We start from the raw sequence: 17,846 nt of genomic DNA, 5'->3' as shown, positions 1-17,846 counted from the left end.
TGGACTGTGGGTGCTCCTTCCAGCACTTGCAGGGGGCTTGCAAATGGTGGAAGGAGCCACCTCTTCCCGTCCAGTGTTGGGAAGGTCAGGCATCGCAACCGCCGACACACTTGGACTCTCCTTGGGGATTTGTGATACCATCTCAGAACACAGTTCTTTTCTGTGCTCTTTCCAGCTTAACTCTTTTACTTTTTCTAGCAGGAGGATGAGGGCTTCCATCGTTATGTGAAGCTGAACCACTAGCCATGAACATAGACCAGGGCCTCAGCCGTTCCTTGCCACTCCGTGTCGTAAATGGCATATTGGCAAGTTTACGGTTTCTCCTCAGACTATTTTTTAATATTGTTTTTTTTGTTCTTTTTACTGAACTTTGTTTTTTTTTTTTTTTTTTTTTTTACATGCCCTCTACTATCACATTGGGCATCGGCCTTGGCAGACGACGTTGATGGCATTTCATCGTCTGTCATGGCTAGTGGCAGCAGCTTCAGCACTAGGAGGAAGTGGTGCTTCTTGATCTTTCCCTATTTTATCCTCAATTTTTGATCTCCATTATTTTTTGGGAGTTCTATAAGACAATATGCGGCACTGGAATGACTGATGGACAGGACACTACCACTGGTCTGATGCAGCCCAACGCAACAACACTGTAAGGGACTTGTTGTTATAAATATTATTATTATTATTATTATTATTATTATGCGTCAGCAGTGGACATATAGCAGCAGCGTATATCGTCACTTGAATGACTGATGGACAGGACACTACCACTGGTCTGATGCAGCACAACACCGCAACACTGTAAGGGACTTGTGGTTGTTATAATTATTATACGGCAGCAGTGGACATATAGCAGCAGCGTATATCGTCACTTGAATGACTGATGGACAGGACACTACCACTGGTCTGATACAGCACAACACAACACCACTTTATACAGCTACACTGGATATATGGCAGCAGAGGACACCAACACTGTGACTGGCTGGACTGATGCAGCACAATACACTGACTACACTGGACTGGACAGCACAGCATAAGACTCGCCACCCCACTTTCCCGCCCCCACACAGACACTGAGGACACGTCCTCTCAATACACTCTCCGAGACTGGAGTGAAAATGGGCGCGACGTGCCGCTCCTTATATGGAATCCAAATCCCGCGAGAATCCGACAGCGGGATGACCTTTTGCAGCGTTCGGGTTTCCGAGTCGGGCGGGAAAACCCGAGCCGGGCTCGGAACAGAACTCTGAAGGCAAAGTCCGGAAGGGTACGGTTCTCTGAGAACCGAACCCACTCATCTCTAATTGCAATTCTTTTTCTTCTTTGCATGATGTGTTTGGGGCCTTTTTATTTTTTTTATTTTTTTTTATATATATATATATATATATGCCCTCCTGTCTGACACTGCAGTGCCACTCCTAGATGGGCCAGGTGTTTGTGTTGTCCACTTGTGTTGCTTAGCTTAGTCATCCAGCAACCTCGGTGCAACCTTTTGGCCTAAAAACAATATTGTGAGGTGTTCAGAATAGACTGGAAATTATTGTTATTGAGGTTAATAATACCGTAGGAGCAAAATTACCCCCAAATGCTGTGATTTTAGCTGTTTTTATTTTTTATGTTGTTTTTTTTTTTAATCATCCAGATCCAAAACCAAAACACGAAAGGGTGGTTTTGGCAAAACCAAAACACAAAAGTGGAATTAGAACTAAAACACGAAAAGTGCCAGCAGCACATCTCTAATTAGTACATTTTATTTTGTTTTACATATAAACTGTTCTTATGTTTCTAATGCCTCGTGTTTACAAAATTGATTTGAACTATTTGCTCCCGCCAAATTCCTACAGGTCAGGGACACCGCTTCTGCAGATTAGTCATAGCACTCATGCCAAGAGAATGTGATACTCTCTCATTCTGACAGATTGTATAGCCCTGCTCTCTGCTGATGTTGTCATGTCTCCTGTTTACAGATCAGAGTCTACCAGTAATTGTTCTCTCCCCAAGAAGCAGGGAAGATTCTTCACTTCTCCAAACAGATGAAAGAAATTGCCTATTTTCAATCACAGGTGTAAATAAACACTTATTCTCTCTGCACTTCTAGAACAGGACCAGTCGTCTATATCTCAGTCCCTTCTATTTTTGCACATCTGCATCCTTGCACTTTGATTCCTATTGCTGTTCTTTAAGGTTTGTAACTCATTCACAAGTGGTGTGAATATTACCGGTTTACATTTTGCAATGGTATTTCCTGGATTATATATGGTCTGGATGTTGTACTGTAATATTGTCTAATAAGCTAAATATTTATGTAAAATAAATGTGACACAGGCAGGTGTGAACAAGAGTCTTTCCAGCACATCTCTGTACGTGTATGCAATCTTTTGTCTTTCATTTCCTTGCATATATACATTACATTTTATAGAGTGCAGATATCAGGACCTAGTGCTGTATTTATAAGTTATGTTTTCAGGCAGAAAGTGCCTGCCCCAGGGTTCCAACTCAGTAATTCAGACACTCTTTGTAGATCCCAGTTTCAATCTGTTTTCTTATTATACCGTTGGATTCTTAAATCATAGAGAGATTCCATAACACAAAAAGGTATAACCACTCCCTGGTGAACTACAGTAGCTTGAGATCTTTCTATAGTAAACTCAACACAGCTCAGGTGCAGACTGAAACATTGTTGTGTACAGGCCTCAAAGCACGCATATGATAGATTTGTGGAAAGCTATATAATAAGTTCATAAGGTCTGTCCCTTCTCCTGTGAAGGTCATCCTAAAGTGAAATAATATACCTGTGACTATGCCCCTGTCCCCAAATATACTGGGAAACGTGATTTTTATTTTTGTACTTCCTGTAAAATGCTTTTCTCCGATTTACATGTGAGGCAACTGAAGACTGGGATATAGTAAAGAGGCCAATGAGCTTGTTTGAATGTTTGTTCATTCTCTGTCTACACCCTGTTGAGATACTTACTCACAAAATACAGATGTGTACATATGCACCATTTATATCTAAGGAAACCACAGACTGTACTCTACTTGTTTCATATCTGTGATGACCAACTTTAGTGATTCTATCTTAAATCTCTGGTTATGCATTCAGAGTTCAAAATAAGACCGTAAGAGCTGCTTTGTTTTAAAAAGAAAATGTCTGAATAGAACTATTTTTCTCTATCGTCCTAGTGGATGCTGGGGTTCCTGAAAGGACCATGGGGAATAGCGGCTCCGCAGGAGACGGGGCACAAAAAGTAAAGCTTTAGGATCAGGTGGTGTGCACTGGCTCCTCCCCCTATGACCCTCCTCCAAGCCTCAGTTAGATTTTTGTGCCCGGCCGAGAAGGGTGCAATCTAGGTGGCTCTCCTAAAGAGCTGCTTAGAAAAGTTTAGCTTAGGTTTTTTATTTTACAGTGAGTCCTGCTGGCAACAGGATCACTGCAACGAGGGACTTAGGGGAGAAGAAGTGAACTCACCTGCGTGCAGGATGGATTGGCTTCTTTGGCTACTGGACATTAGCTCCAGAGGGACGATCACAGGTACAGCCTGGATGGTCACCGGAGCCTCGCCGCCGGCCCCCTTGCAGATGCTGAAACAAGAAGAAGGTCCAGAATCGGCGGCATGAAGACTCCTCAGTCTTCTTAAGGTAGCGCACAGCACTGCAGCTGTGCGCCATTTCCTCTCGGCACACTTCACACGGCAGTCACTGAGGGTGCAGGGCGCTGGAAGGGGGGCGCCCTGGGAGGCAATGAAAACCTATTTTTGGCTAAAAATACCTCACATATAGCCTCCGGGGGCTATATGGAGATATTTAACCCCTGCCAGAATCCGTTAAGAGCGGGAGACGAGGCCGCCGAAAAAGGGGCGGGGCCTATCTCCTCAGCACACAGCGCCATTTTCCCTCACAGAAAGGCTGCAGGGAAGGCTCCCAGGCTCTCCCCTGCACTGCACTACAGAAACAGGGTTAAAACAGAGAGGGGGGGCACTAATTTGGCGTTAGAAATATATAAAAAAGATGCTATAAGGGAAAACACTTATATAAGGTTGTCCCTATATAATTATAGCGTTTTTGGTGTGTGCTGGCAAACTCTCCCTCTGTCTCTCCAAAGGGCTAGTAGGTCCTGTCCTCTATCAGAGCATTCCCTGTGTGTGTGCTGTGTGTCGGTACGTGTGTGTCGACATGTATGAGGACGATGTTGGTGAGGAGGCGGAGCAATTGCCTGTAATGGTGATGTCACTCTCTAGGGAGTCGACACCGGAATGGATGGCTTATTTAGGGAATTACGTGATAATGTCAACACGCAGCAAGGTCGGTTGACGACATGAGACGGCCGACAAACAATTAGTACCGGTCCAGACGTCTCAAAAACACCGTCAGGGGTTTTAAAACGCCCGTTTACTTTAGTCGGTCGACACAGACACAGACAGGGACACTGAATCCAGTGTCGACGGTGAATAAACAAACGTATTCCTTATTAGGGCCACACGTTAAGGGCAATGAAGGAGGTGTTACATATTTCTGATACTACAAGTACCACAAAAGAGGGTATTATGTGGGATGTGAAAAAACTACCGTAGTTTTTCCTGAATCAGATAAATTAAATGAAGTGTGTGATGATGCGTGGGTTCCCCCCGATAGAAAATATGGGCGGTATACCCTTTCCCGCCAGAAGTTAGGGCGCGTTGGGAAACACCCCTTAGGGTGGATAAGGCGCTCACACGCTTATCAGAACAAGTGGCGGTACCGTCTATAGATAGGGCCGTCCTCAAGGAGCCAGCTGACAGGAGGCTGGAAAATATCATAAAAAGTATATACACACATACTGGTGTTATACTGCGACCAGCGATCGCCTCAGCCTGGATGTGCAGAGCTGGGGTGGCTTGGTCGGATTCCCTGACTAAAAATATTGATACCCTTGACAGGGACAGTATTTTATTGACTATAGAGCATTTAAAGGATGCATTTCTATATATGCGAGATGCACAGAGGGATATTTGCACTCTGGCATCAAGAGTAAGTGCGATGTCCATATCTGCCAGAAGATGTTTATGGACACGACAGTGGTCAGGTGATGCAGATTCCAAACGGCACTAAGGTGTATTGCCGTATAAAGGAAGAGGAGTTATTTGGGGTCGGTCCATCGGACCTGGTGGCCACGGCAACTGCTGGAAAATCCACCTTTTTTACCCTAAGTCACATCTCTGCAGAAAAAGACACCGTCTTTTCAGCTTCAGTCCTTTCGTCCCTATAAGAGTCATATCTGCCCAGGGATAGAGGAAAGGGAAGAAGACTGCAGCAGGCAGCCCATTCCCAGGAACAGAAGCGTTCCACCGCTTCTGACAAGCTCTCAGCATGACGCTGAGACCGTACAGGACCCCTGGATCCTACAAGTAGTATCCCAGGGGTACAGATTGGAATGTCGAGACGTTTCTCCTGCGCAGGCTCCTGAAGTCTGCTTTACCAAGGTCTCCCTCCGACAAGGAGGCAGTATGGGAAACAATTCACGAGCTGTATTCCCAGCAGGTGATAATTAAATTACCCCTCCTACAACAAGAAAAGGGGTATTATTCCACACTATATTGTGGTACTGAAGCCAGAAGGCTAGGTGAGACCTATTCTAAATCTAAAAAAAAAAAAAAAAAAAAATTGAACACTTACAAAGGTTCAAATCAAGATGGAGTCACTCAGAGCAGTGATAACGAACCGGGAAGAAGGGGACTATATGGTGTCCCGAGACATCAGGGATGCTTACCTCCATGTCCCAAATTTGCCCTTATCACTAAGGGTACCTCAGGTTCGTGGTACAGAACTGTCACTATCAGTTACAGACGCTGCCGTTTGGATTGTCCACGGCACCCCGGGTCTTTACCAAGGTAATGGCCGAAATGATGGTTCTTCTTCGAAGAAAAGGCGTCTTAATTATCCCTTACTTGGACGATCTCCTGATAAGGGCAAAGTCCAGGGAACAGTTGGAGGTCGGAGTAGCACTATCTCGGATACTGTTACAACAGCAGGGGTGGATTCTAAATATTCCAAAATCGCAGCTGATCCCGACAACAAGTCTCCTGTGCTTAGGGATGATTCTGGACACAGTCCAGAAAAAGGTGTTTCTCCCGGAAGAGAAAGCCAGGGAGTTATCCGAGCTAGTCAGGAACCTCCTAAAATCAGTGCATCATTGCACAAGGGCCATGGTAAAAAAATGGTGACTTCCTTCGAAGCAATTCCAGTCGGCAGATTTCATGCAAGAACTTTTCAGTGGGATCTGCTGGACAAATGGTCCGGATCGCATCTTCAGATGCATCAGCGGATAACCCTATATCCAAGGACAAGGGTGTCTCTCCTGTGGTGGTTACAGAGTGCTCATCTTCTAGAGGGCCGCAGATTCGGCATTCAGTTTTGGATGTTGGTGACCACGGAGGCCAGCCCGAGAGGCTGGGGAGCAGTCACACAAGGAAAAAAATTTCCAGGGAGTGTGATCAAGTCTGGAGACTTTTCTCCACATAAATATAGCTAAGGGTAAATTTATAATGCTCTAAGCTTAGCAAGACCTCTGCTTCAAGGTCAGCCGGTATTGATCCAGTGGGATAAAACATCACGGCAGTCGCCCACGTAAATAGACAGGGCGGCACAAGAAGCAGGAGGGCAGTGGCAAAAACTGCAAGGACTTTTCGCTGGGCGGAAAATCATGTGATAGCACTGTCAGCAGTGTTTCATTCCGGGAATGGAAACTGGGAAGCAGACTTCCTCAGTAGGCACGACCTCCACCCGGCAGAGTGGGAACTTCATGGGGAAGTTTTCCACATGATTGTAAACCGTTGGGAATTACCAAAGGTGGACATGATGGCGTCCCGTCTGAACAAAAAACGGGACAGGTATTGCGCCAGGTTAAGAGACCCTCAGGCAATAGCTGTGGACGTTCTGGTAACACCGTGGGTGTACCAGTCGGTGTATGTGTTCCATCCTCTGCTTTTCATACCTAAGGTACTGAGAATTATAAGACGTAGAGGAGTAAGAACTATACTCATGGCTCCGGATTGGCCAAGAAGGACTTGGTACCCGGAACTTCAAGAGATGCTCACAGAGGACTTATGGCCTCTGCCGCTAAGAAGGGACTTGTTTCAGCAAGTACCATGTCTGTTCCAAGACTTACCGCAGCTGCGTTTGACGGCATGGCGGTGGAACGCCGGATCCTAAGGGAAAAGGCATTCAGGAAGAGGTCATTCCTACCCTGGTCAAAGCCAGAAAGGAGGTGACCGCACAACATTATCACCACATGTGGCGAAAATATGTTGCGTGGTGTGAGGCCAGGAAGGCCCCACGAAGAAATTTCAACTCGGTCGATTCCTGCATTTCCTGCAAACAGGAGTGTCTATGGGCCTCAAATTGGGGTCCATTAAGGTTCAAATTTCGGCCCTGTCGATTTTTCTTCCAGAAAGAATTGGCTTCAGTTCCTGAAGTCCAGAAGTTTGTCAAGGGAGTATTGCATATACAACCCCCTTTTGTGCCTCCAGTGGCACTGTGGGATCTCAACGTAGTTCTGGGATTCCTCAAAACACATTGGTTTAAAACCAGTCAAATCTGTGGATTTGAAGCATCTCACATGAAAAGTGAACATGCTCTTGGACCTGGCCTGGACCAGGCGAGTGTCAAATTGGTGTTTTTTTTTCTCAAAAAAGCCCATATCTGTTTGTCCATTCGGACAGGGCAGAGCTGCGGACTCGTCCCCAGTTCTCTCCCTAAGGTGGTGTCAGTGTTTCACCTGAACCAGCTTATTGTGGTGTCTTGCGCCTACTAGGGACTTGGAGGACTCCAAGTTGCTAGATGTGGTCAGGGCCCTGAAAATATAGGTTCCAGGACGGCTGGAGTCAGGAAAACTGACTTGCTGTTATCCTGTATGCACCCAACAAACTGGGTGCTCTTGCTTTTAAGCAGACTTTTGCTAGTCGGATGTGTAATACAATTCAGCTTGCACATTCTGTGGCAGGCCTGCCACAGCCAAAATATGTAAATGCCCATTCCACAAGGAAGGTGGGCTCATCTTGGGCGGCTGCCCGAGGGGTCTCGGCTTTACAACTTTGCCGAGCGGCTATTTAGTCAGGGGCAAACACGTTTGTAAAATCCTACAAATTTGATAACCTGGCTAAGGAGGACCTGGAGTTCTCTCATTCGGTGCTGCAGAGTCATCCGCACTCTCCCGCCCGTTTGGGAGCTTTGGTATAATCCCCATGGTCCTTTCAGGAACCCCAGCATCCACTAGGACGATAGAGAAAATAAGAATTTACTTACCGATAATTCTATTTCTCGGAGTCCGTAGTGGATGCTGGGCGCCCATCCCAAGTGCGGATTATCTGCAATACTTGTACATAGTTACAAAAATCGGGTTATTATTGTTGTGAGCCATCTTTCAGAGGCTCCGCTGTTATCATACTGTTAACTGGGTTCAGATCACAGGTTTTACAGTGTGATTGGTGTGGCTCGTCCGGGCACAGTATCCTAACTGAGGCTTGGAGGAGGGTCATAGGGGGAGGAGCCAGTGCACACCACCTGATCCTAAAGATTTACTTTTTGTGCCCTGTCTCCTGCGGAGCCGCTATTCCCCATGGTCCTTTCAGGAACCCCAGCATCCACTACGGACTCCGAGAAATAGAATTATCGGTAAGTAAATTCTTGTTTTTCACTTTCTTATGACGGGACTGGAATAGTGACCTCTGCCTGAAGTAGATCCGTTATTGCTTCTGTTAAAGCTAAACCTTTCTGGTGTTCCCGGGAAAAGCCGTGGTAAAGAACAGGTGAGGAGGAGTCTGCTAAAAAAATAAAAAAACTATTTTGTAACCTCTCAAAATTTCTAAATCACATATACAGTGTGGTCTGGGACCACCTGTCCCAGAGAAAGAGCAGAGGTACCCCTGGTGGGAGATAAACTAGTCATGCAGAGGGTTTATTGGATGGCTTTGATGCCATATGGTAGCCTAGCCTCTGCAGCGAGTTTAAAGCACCGATCAATGGTCCTCTGGCAGGCACCTGGCCTTTTGGTTTTTCCAGAAAATTGAAAGAAACAAAATGAAGTTCCTCTAGCCCTAAAAGCCAACGGAGGGAGAAAATAACATTTTATCTGCTGTTGCAAGAGAAATAATTATCAAAAACTTCACTAAAAAGGACTTATCCTTTAAAAAGAAGTGCTTCCAATGACCTTATAGAATCAGTCTGCTTGCCAGGCTCACAGCCATAATGCCCATCTAGTCTCAACAGCTGATGCAGAAATTCTGGAAGAAACTCCAGCTGTGTCAATGGCAGCCACACCAATATTATTAGCAGATTCCTTGTTGTGAATGATCCTACAATAACAATTGGCCAAAGGAATGTCCCTGCAGCTATGTACATGGCCTTGCAAGTGGATTTAATTTTCCTACCAGAACTGTCCCTAAGGAGGGTAGCATTACCTGTAACAGGAGTAGTTATCTTACAGTAGTTCAGCATGAAACTGAAGTCCACAATAAGGAGTCCTCTCCCATGTAGCTCTTTCCATATGGGATAAGGGATAAAAGGACATTAATCAGCTAGACACCTGGAATATTTTGCCAGGATGCTGTCATACCTCAGTGAGATGTTCCTCCAGTTCTGGAGCATAGGGACAAGCAACAGAATGCTTTCTCTATCTCTTAGAGCCTGCTGATTCTGCATTGTTTATCTCCTCTGGGCCTTAATTATGCAAAACCTGCTTAACTGCTGCAACAGAGCTTCTACCCCCATTGGGCCTGATTTGGATTTGTATGTAAACCCGATGGGAATCTGCGCGGTTCTCTCCTTCGCTTCAGATTGACATGCTGCAGTATTTGGGGGGTTGAGGTGGGGAACATTCTGCAAAACCAGGGGCCTCCATTTTGTAGGCAGGCCAAGCACACTTTCTGGAGTTGTAATGGTGGTCCTATGTGGCATCTCTGGCTGTAGCAACTGGATTGCTGATGCTGGTAGGAGGTAACCATTTCTGAGAAACTCCTCCTGCTGCATTTGTGGCTGTGCAATACCATACAAATCTGAATCAAGCCCATTGACTGCATCATGTTCCATGAAAGAAGATTGCTCAAGATCAGATTCTTCCCACTATTGAAGGACTCTGTGCAGCTGGAATTTTTTAGACTTAGAGCCATGCTTATGAAGTGGCACCTTACTTCTCAACAGATTAGATCTGCAAATTTACAGCGGTGCTTACATCCATTGTAAAGCTCAGCGTTGTTTACAATGAATGTGAGTGCTGCTTTAAAGTCTAGATTATTGTTATAACCACCATAAAACAAAAAGCAGCAAAACTTGAAGTAGTAGGAAACTCCCTTTTCTCACGTCAAGAAACATCTTCTAAATCTAGTGGTAATTCTTAGCTAAAACATGCTTCTTGGATATGAGCATGGTGATGAGAACCACTTTATCTTCAGGATTGTGGCTACAGCTACCGCACTTAATGTCAACAACTACTCCCTGATTGTAAAATGGTCTGTGTAAACCGATCCCGTTGTAGAGGAAAATGCCACCAACATCCAGAGAACATCTATGTACACTGACAATCTTTGTTAGACTGGTATTACAGTATAGAGATCCCTTCTCTCTACCCCAGGCATTCCCAATCTCAGTCCTCAAGGCACACTTACAGTGCCGGTTTTAGTGATATCCAGACTTCAGAACAGATGTTTAACTCAAAATAGTTGAGATACTAATTAAGTCACCTGTGCTCAAGCAAGGATATCGCTAACTCTAGTCTGTTAGTGTACCTTGAGGAGCGAGGGTGGGAATGCCTGCTCTACCCTTTTCAGAATGCTTGAAAGCATCGGCAGTAGAGTAGTGGTTCTCAAACTCTGTCCTCAGGACCCCAACTAGTTCCTGTTTTCCAGGTCACTTAGCAGGTGCACAGGAGTATTCATCACTTACAGACACGGTGTAAAAGATCCACAGGTGGAGCTAATTATTTCACTTGTGATTTTGTGAGGAAACCTGAAAAACATGAACTGTTTGGGGTTCTGGGAACAAAGTTTGAGAACCTATGATCTATATACTACAGCAGGCATTCTCAACTCTAGTCCTCAAGCACCACCAACAGGTTATGTTTTGTGGATCTGTTTTTAATCATGCACAGGGTAATTTATTTTGCTGGGTTAGTAATTATTCTACCTCATGACAGACCTCCCGCAAAACATGACCTGTTAAGAAAACTCTAGGGTTAGGGATGAGAAAACGTTGCTACTGTGCTGGCCGATCCATGATTAGCAGCATCGCAAACACTAGAGGGGGGTGCAGGGAAGCAGTGACAAAGGCAGTTTCTCTTCCATGCAGCTGCACACGCTGTCTGACTGGTCGCATCCTGTGTATTGTGACTCTATCTGTTGCCAGACAAGGTTAAGAAAATACAGAAGAGGATACGTCACTTCCTTCACAGTCCTCGGGTTTCGGTACACTCTGCTATGCAAATTCTCTGTCTGATGGTGTCGTCTTTCGACATGGTTGGAGGTTTGCCTGTCGCTATCCTGGTGGCTCCAGGACCAGCGACTAAACATGACCTGTCCCTTCTAAATCCCCAACTGGGTCCTTCTAACAATGGACACCAGTCTTTGTGGCTGGGGAGCGGTGCAGAGCAGCACTCATTTTAGGGACATTGGACCAGAGAAGAATCTCTCCTTCCAATCAATGTTCTGGATTTGAGAGCAATGCATTGACCCTGGCCTGACCTCTTCTACAGGACAAACCAGTTCAAGTTCAGTCGGACACTGCCACCATGGTGGCTTATATCAACCAGCAAGGCGGCACTTGCAGCCACATGGCAATGATGGAAGTGTCCAAGATTCTGCGTTGGGCAGAACGGTATCTACCGGCCATATCGGTGGTATTCATTCCGGGTGTACTCAGCTGGGAAGCAGACTTCCTCAGTCGTCAGGATGTTCATGCCATAGAGTGGGCTTTTCATCCAAGTCTTTCAACTGCTGGTAGGCAGATGGGGTCTCCCGGACGTGGATCTCATGGCCTCTCTATACAATCACACGGTTCAGGTCTTCGGATCACGAACCAGGGATAACTCCGGCAGTGACCGTAGAAGCATTGTTAGTCCCGTGGACCTTTTCATCTCCCTTACATCTTCACTCCGGTGTCACTTCTGCCTCGGGTTCTTTGGAAGTTCAAACAGGAAGGAGAAAAGTCATTCTATTAGCTCAAGCGTGGCCCAGACATCACTGGTTCTCAGATCTCCAGGGCCTCTCGGCAGAGCTACCCCTTTTACTTCCTCAGCAATGGGACCTTCTACATCAGGGCCCACGTCTTCATCCGAACCTGGCCCGGCTGTCTTTAAATGGCTTGGCTCTTGAAGCATCGCTCCTAAGGTCCACAGGTTTTTCCGAGTCTTTCATTCACACTATGCTGAAGGCCCGCAAACTGGCCTCCTCTCTGGATCTACTATAGAGTGTGGTACACTTACTTTGCCTGGTGCGCTGCTAAGCGTTATGATGCCTCTAAGTCCAGGACTTCCAGAATTCTGGCATATCTTCAGAGAGGATTTCATCTAGGCCTTCGTCTTGGCTCTCTCAAGGTACACATTTCTGCCTTGTTTGCCTGGTTCCAACGCAAGATTGCCTTCATTCCTGATGTGCAACTTTTCTTCAGGGTGTTATTCGCATCCAACCTCCCTATGTCTCTCCTGTGGCTCCTTGGGATCTGTCTATTGTTTTGGAGGCTCTTCAAGAAACCCCGTTTGAGCCTCTTGAATCTGCGGACCTGAAATGGCTGACGTCCAAGGCTCTTTACTTACTAGCTATTGCCTCTGCAAGAAGGGTTTCGGACGTAGGTGCATTGTCCTGTCGTCCTCCCTTTTCGATTTTCCACCGTGACACAGCAGTTCTCCGAACCAGACCTGGTTACCTCCCTAAGCTGGTTTCTTCTTTTTACTTTAAGCAAGAGATTGTGGTCCCGGCCTTTATCTCTTCAGACTTGTCGGCAAAACATCGTTCTTTGGATGTGGTTAGGGCTCTACGTATCTATGTGGACCGTACTGCCACTATTAGACGCTCTGATGCCCTTTTCATCCTTTTTGGATTTCACAAGCGTGGCTGGCTAATAAGCAGATGCTGACCAGATGAATTAGAATGGTGATTTGCACAACCTTACACTGGAGATGCTCTTCCAGATCCGGCTTCGATATCTACCCATTTTACTCGGTCATAGGACCTTCTTGGGCGGCATGCCATGGAGCGTCCACCGAACAAATGTGCTGAGTGGCCACGTGGTCTTCGGTACACACGTTTCTTAGGTTTTATGCCTGCAATACTTTTGCCTCCAAGGATGCTTCCTTTGGATGCCGGTTTCTCTTATCCTCTCAGGCGCAACCCTCCCTTGACGTACTGCTTTGGGACACCCCCGATGTTTCCCTGTGGAAACCCTATGTACCCTGCTCCAGAAAAATAAGATTTTACTTACCGGTAAATCTATTTCTCGTAGTCCGTAGTGGATGCTGGGGACTCCGTAAGGACCATGGGGAATAGACGGGCTCCGCAGGAGACAGGGCACTTTAAGAAAGAATTTGGATTCTGGTGTGTTCTGGCTCCTCCCTCTATGTCCCTCCTCCAGACCTCAGTTAGAGAAACTGTGCCCGGAAGAGCTGACAGTACAAGGAAAGGATTTTGGAATCCAGGGCAAGACTCATACCAGTCACACCAATCATACCGTATCACTCGTGATAAATTTACCCAGTTAACAGTATGAACAACAATGGAGCATCAGATCAACCCTGATGCAACCAAACATAACCCTTATTTAAGCAATATCTATATACAAGCATTGCAGAAGAAGTCCGCACTTGGGACGGGCGCCCAGCATCCACTACGGACTACGAGAAATAGATTTACCGGTAAGTAAAATCTTATTTTCTCTAACGTCCTAGTGGATGCTGGGGACTCCGTAAGGACCATGGGGATTATACTAAAGCTCCCAAACGGGCGGGAGAGTGCGGATGACTCTGCAGCACCGAATGAGCAAACACAAGGTCCTCCTCAGCCAGGGTATCAAACTTGTAAAACTTTGCAAAAGTGTTCGAACCTGACCAAGTAGCCGCTCGGCAAAGCTGTAATGCCGAGACCCCTCGGGCAGCCGCCCAAGAAGAGCCCACCTTCCTTGTGGAGTGGGCTTTTACTGATTTTGGAAGCGGCAAAAAATATGTCAAAAAATTTGACTTTCCAGCCGTAGCTGTGGAGACCAGGTCCGAGAGAGAGTCCCCAAACAATTCCTCACCCTTGTAAGGTAAAACCTCCATGTGCCTTTTTGAGTCGGCATCGCCTGTCCATTTCCGAGTCCACAGGACCCTTCTGGCAGAAATCGACATTGCATTTATTCTAGAGCCCAGTAGGCTAATGTCTCTTTGAGCATCTCTCATATATAGAGGACAGCGTCTTTTATATGCCCCAGGGTCAGCACTATAGTATCCTTGTCCAAGGTATCAAGTTCCTCAGATAAGGTATCTGTCCATGCTGCTACAGCACTACACATCCAGGCCGACGCAATCGCCGGCCTTAGTAGGGTACCTGAATGTGTATAAATGGACTTCAGGATACCCTACTGCTTTCTATCCGCAGCATGTTTTAGGGTGGCCGTATCCTGTGACGGTAGGGCTACCCTCTTGGATAAGCGTGTTAAAGCTTTGTCTCCCCTAGGGGAGGATTCCCAGCGTAACCTGTCCGTTGGTGGGAAAGGATACGCCATAAGCATCCGTTTGGAAATCTGCAGTTTTCTATCTGGAGATTCCCAAGCCTTTTCACATAACTCATTTAATTCAAGTGAAGGGGGAAAGGTCACCTCTTGCCTTTTTTCCCCATACATATAAACCCTCTTGTCAGGGACTGGGGTTTCCTCTGTGATGTGCAACACATCCTTCATTGCTATAATCATGTAACGGATGGCTTTAGCCATTTTAGGCTGTAACTTTGCATCATCGCCATCGACACTGGAGTCAGAATCCGTGTCGACATCTGTGTCAATAATTTGGGATAGTGGGCGCTTCTGAGACCCTGACGGCCTCTGCGACATAGGATCAGGCATGGGCTGAGACCCCGGCTGTCCCAAGGCTTTAGCTTTATCCAACCTTTTATGCAAGGAAGTAACATTATAATTTAAAACCTTCCACATATCCATCCAATCGGGTGTCGGTGCCGTCGGCGGCGACCCCACATTCATTTGCTCCCGCTCTGCTTCCACATAGCCTTCCTCGTCAACATGCCGACACAAGCATACCGACACACCACACACACACGGGATGCTCTTTTTGAAGACAGTTCCCCCACAACGCCTTTTAGAGAGAGAGAGAGAGAGAGAGTATGCCAGCACACACCCCAGCGCTATATGTCCCAGGAGTCACACAGTAACTTAGTGTTAACCCAGTAGCTGCTGTATATATTGCTTTTGCGCCAAATTTATGTGCCCCCCCTCTCTTTTTACCCTCTTCTACCGTGATTCTGCAGGGGAGAGCCTGGGGAGCTTCCTCTCAGCGGAGCTGTGGAGAGAAAATGGCGCTGGTGAGTGCTGAGGAAGAAGCCCCGCCCCCTCAGCGGCGGGCTTCTATCCCGCGTTTGTGTGTAAAATAATGGCAGGGGCTCATGCATATATACAGTGCCCAATTGTATATATGCTACTTTTTGCCAAGAGGTTCCTAATTGCTGCCCAGGGCGCCCCCCCCCTGCACCCTGCACCCTACAGTGACCGGAGTATGTGGGTTTAGTGTGGGAGCAATGGCGCACAGCTGCTGTGCGCTACCTCATATGAAGACTGGAGTCTTCTGCCGCCGATTTCGACGTCTTCTTGCTTCTGACACCGGCTTCTGGCTCTGCGAGGGGGATGGCGGCGCGGCTGCGGGATCGGACGACCAAGGGTGCGATCCTGTGTACGATCCCTCTGGAGCTAATGGTGTCCAGTAGCCTAAGAAGCAGGACCTATCTTCAGTGAGTAGGGCTGCTTCTCTCCCCTCAGTCCCACGTAGCAGAGAGTCTGTTGCCAGCAGATCTCTCTGAAAATAAAAAACCTAACAAAATACTTTCTTTTTAGCAAGCTAAGGAGAGCTCACTAAGTAGCACCCAGCTCGTCCGGGCACAGATTCAAACTGAGGTCTGGAGGAGGGACATAGAGGGAGGAGCCAGAACACACCAGAATCCAAATTCTTTATTAAAGTGCCCTGTCTCCTGCGGAGCCCGTCTATTCCCCATGGTCCTTACGGAGTCCCCAGCATCCACTAGGACGTTAGAGAAAGAAGAGTTATAGTAGACTTACCTTTGTTAACACTTTCTGCGAAGCACATAGGGTACACAGGGAACCTACCCTGATGCATCTGGCCTATGGGTTTGTATGGCATTGGCCACTGGTTCCTTCTCCTGTCAGTGAGAATGTGTTCTGTGCCTAACATTCATCTGACTTGCATGTGCCTGGAGGCGGTGTTATAGAGGAGTGAAGCTGTGCAGCTTGGGATAGCTGAAAGCTTTAACTGTTTGGTGCTGGATTCCTTATCCTCTACTACTATCCGCTGTTTCTCTGTGTACCCTATGTACTTTGTCGAAAGAGAGTTAACAAAGTTAAGTCTACCATAACTCTTCTTATTAGGCAAGTGATGTTAAGCAGGCTGCAAACAGCTATTGAGAGGCAAACCACAGCAGTCATTATGGAATATTACAGGTAGGTTTGGCAGCAAGAACCATGTGTAGCCATTAAAGCAGGTGCATTGTAATCAGGGTAGTATTAATCTACTGATACACATTTTATCATCTACTGATCTAGGGAGCGGCAGTGGTATATAAGGCAACATACAGCATCAAATGCACAACAACATAGAAGGGCTAGGCCAGAGCATCTTTAGACACAGCGCAGGCTCCATCGTACGAGCTTACAGCCCAAAGGGTGTAAAGAGCTCCAGAGCATGTTGGCATAGTAGGGCATCTTTTGTGGATAGAGGGAGCCTGCACCGTACCTACTGGTCTATGTATGGCTAATATCCCGTCTGAGGTGTAGAGAGAAGTACATACCTGGGGTACAGGGCATGCAAGGGTGGAGGTAATCATAATACACAAGGCAGCCAAAGGGCATCACCACATGGGACAGACGGGCACACCATACACACTGAGTATAGCACTCCTTGTATAGGAATGGGCAGGTTCAAGAGAGCATAAAATCATTGTGCATTACAGTAGGGCCCTTACAAACCCTTTTTGTCATGGGACGTGCAAATATTCTGTTACGACTAGGCTTTAGGGGAACATGACCGCTCCAGATGACTTTATACTATAGTAGACTACGGTGCACTCTCAGTTGCACCCCGTGATGCATGCAGCAGGTGACACTCGCACATGCGCCAGGACCCGAATCAGGAAACGGTGTAATAGCATTACTCTGTCACACTGCTTCCAGCGCTTTGCCAGGATAAGCTCTTTTCTCTGACGTCCTAAGTGGATGCTGGGACTCCGTAAGGACCATGGGGATTAGCGGCTCAGCAGGAGACTGGGCACAACTAAAGAAAGCTTTAGGACTACCTGGTGTGCACTGGCTCCTCCCACTAAGACCCTCCTCCAGACCTCAGTTAGATTCTTGTGCCCGGCCGAGCTGGATGCACACTAGGGGCTCTCCTGAGCTCCTAGAAAGAAAGTATATTTTAGGTTTTTTATTTTACAGTGAGATCTGCTGGCAACAGACTCACTGCAGCGAGGGACTAAGGGGAGAAGAAGCGAACCTACCTAACTGGTGGTAGCTTGGGCTTCTTAGGCTACTGGACACCATTAGCTCCAGAGGGATCGACCGCATGGAACCGGCCATTGATGTTCGGTCCCGGAGCCGCGCCGCCGGTCCCCTTA

At 46.9% G+C, this 17,846-nt stretch overlaps 1 protein-coding gene across 6 annotated transcripts in view; it reads left to right on the top strand.

The window, feature by feature from the left end:
- LOC134944918 (rac GTPase-activating protein 1-like) overlaps window positions 1-2,369 on the top strand; it is a 220,766-nt gene extending 218,397 nt beyond the window's left edge. For 4 of the 6 annotated variants that reach the window (XM_063933862.1, XM_063933864.1, XM_063933861.1 and 1 more), the window contains one exon: window positions 1,968-2,369. In XM_063933862.1, the coding sequence (XP_063789932.1) occupies window positions 1,968-2,037 (70 nt within the window). In that variant the 3' untranslated portion in view covers window positions 2,038-2,369. The remainder of the gene's footprint in view (window positions 1-1,967) is intronic. The other 2 variants (XR_010181988.1, XR_010181987.1) reach the window with 1 other exon arrangement.
- The last annotated feature ends 15,477 nt before the right edge of the window (window positions 2,370-17,846 follow it).

This window comes from Pseudophryne corroboree, chromosome 7, assembly GCF_028390025.1.
Source record: "Pseudophryne corroboree isolate aPseCor3 chromosome 7, aPseCor3.hap2, whole genome shotgun sequence".
Lineage (NCBI taxonomy): Eukaryota > Metazoa > Chordata > Amphibia > Anura > Myobatrachidae > Pseudophryne > Pseudophryne corroboree.
Note: the sequence above shows the minus strand (reverse complement) of the source record. Positions and strands in the feature narration are given on the sequence as shown.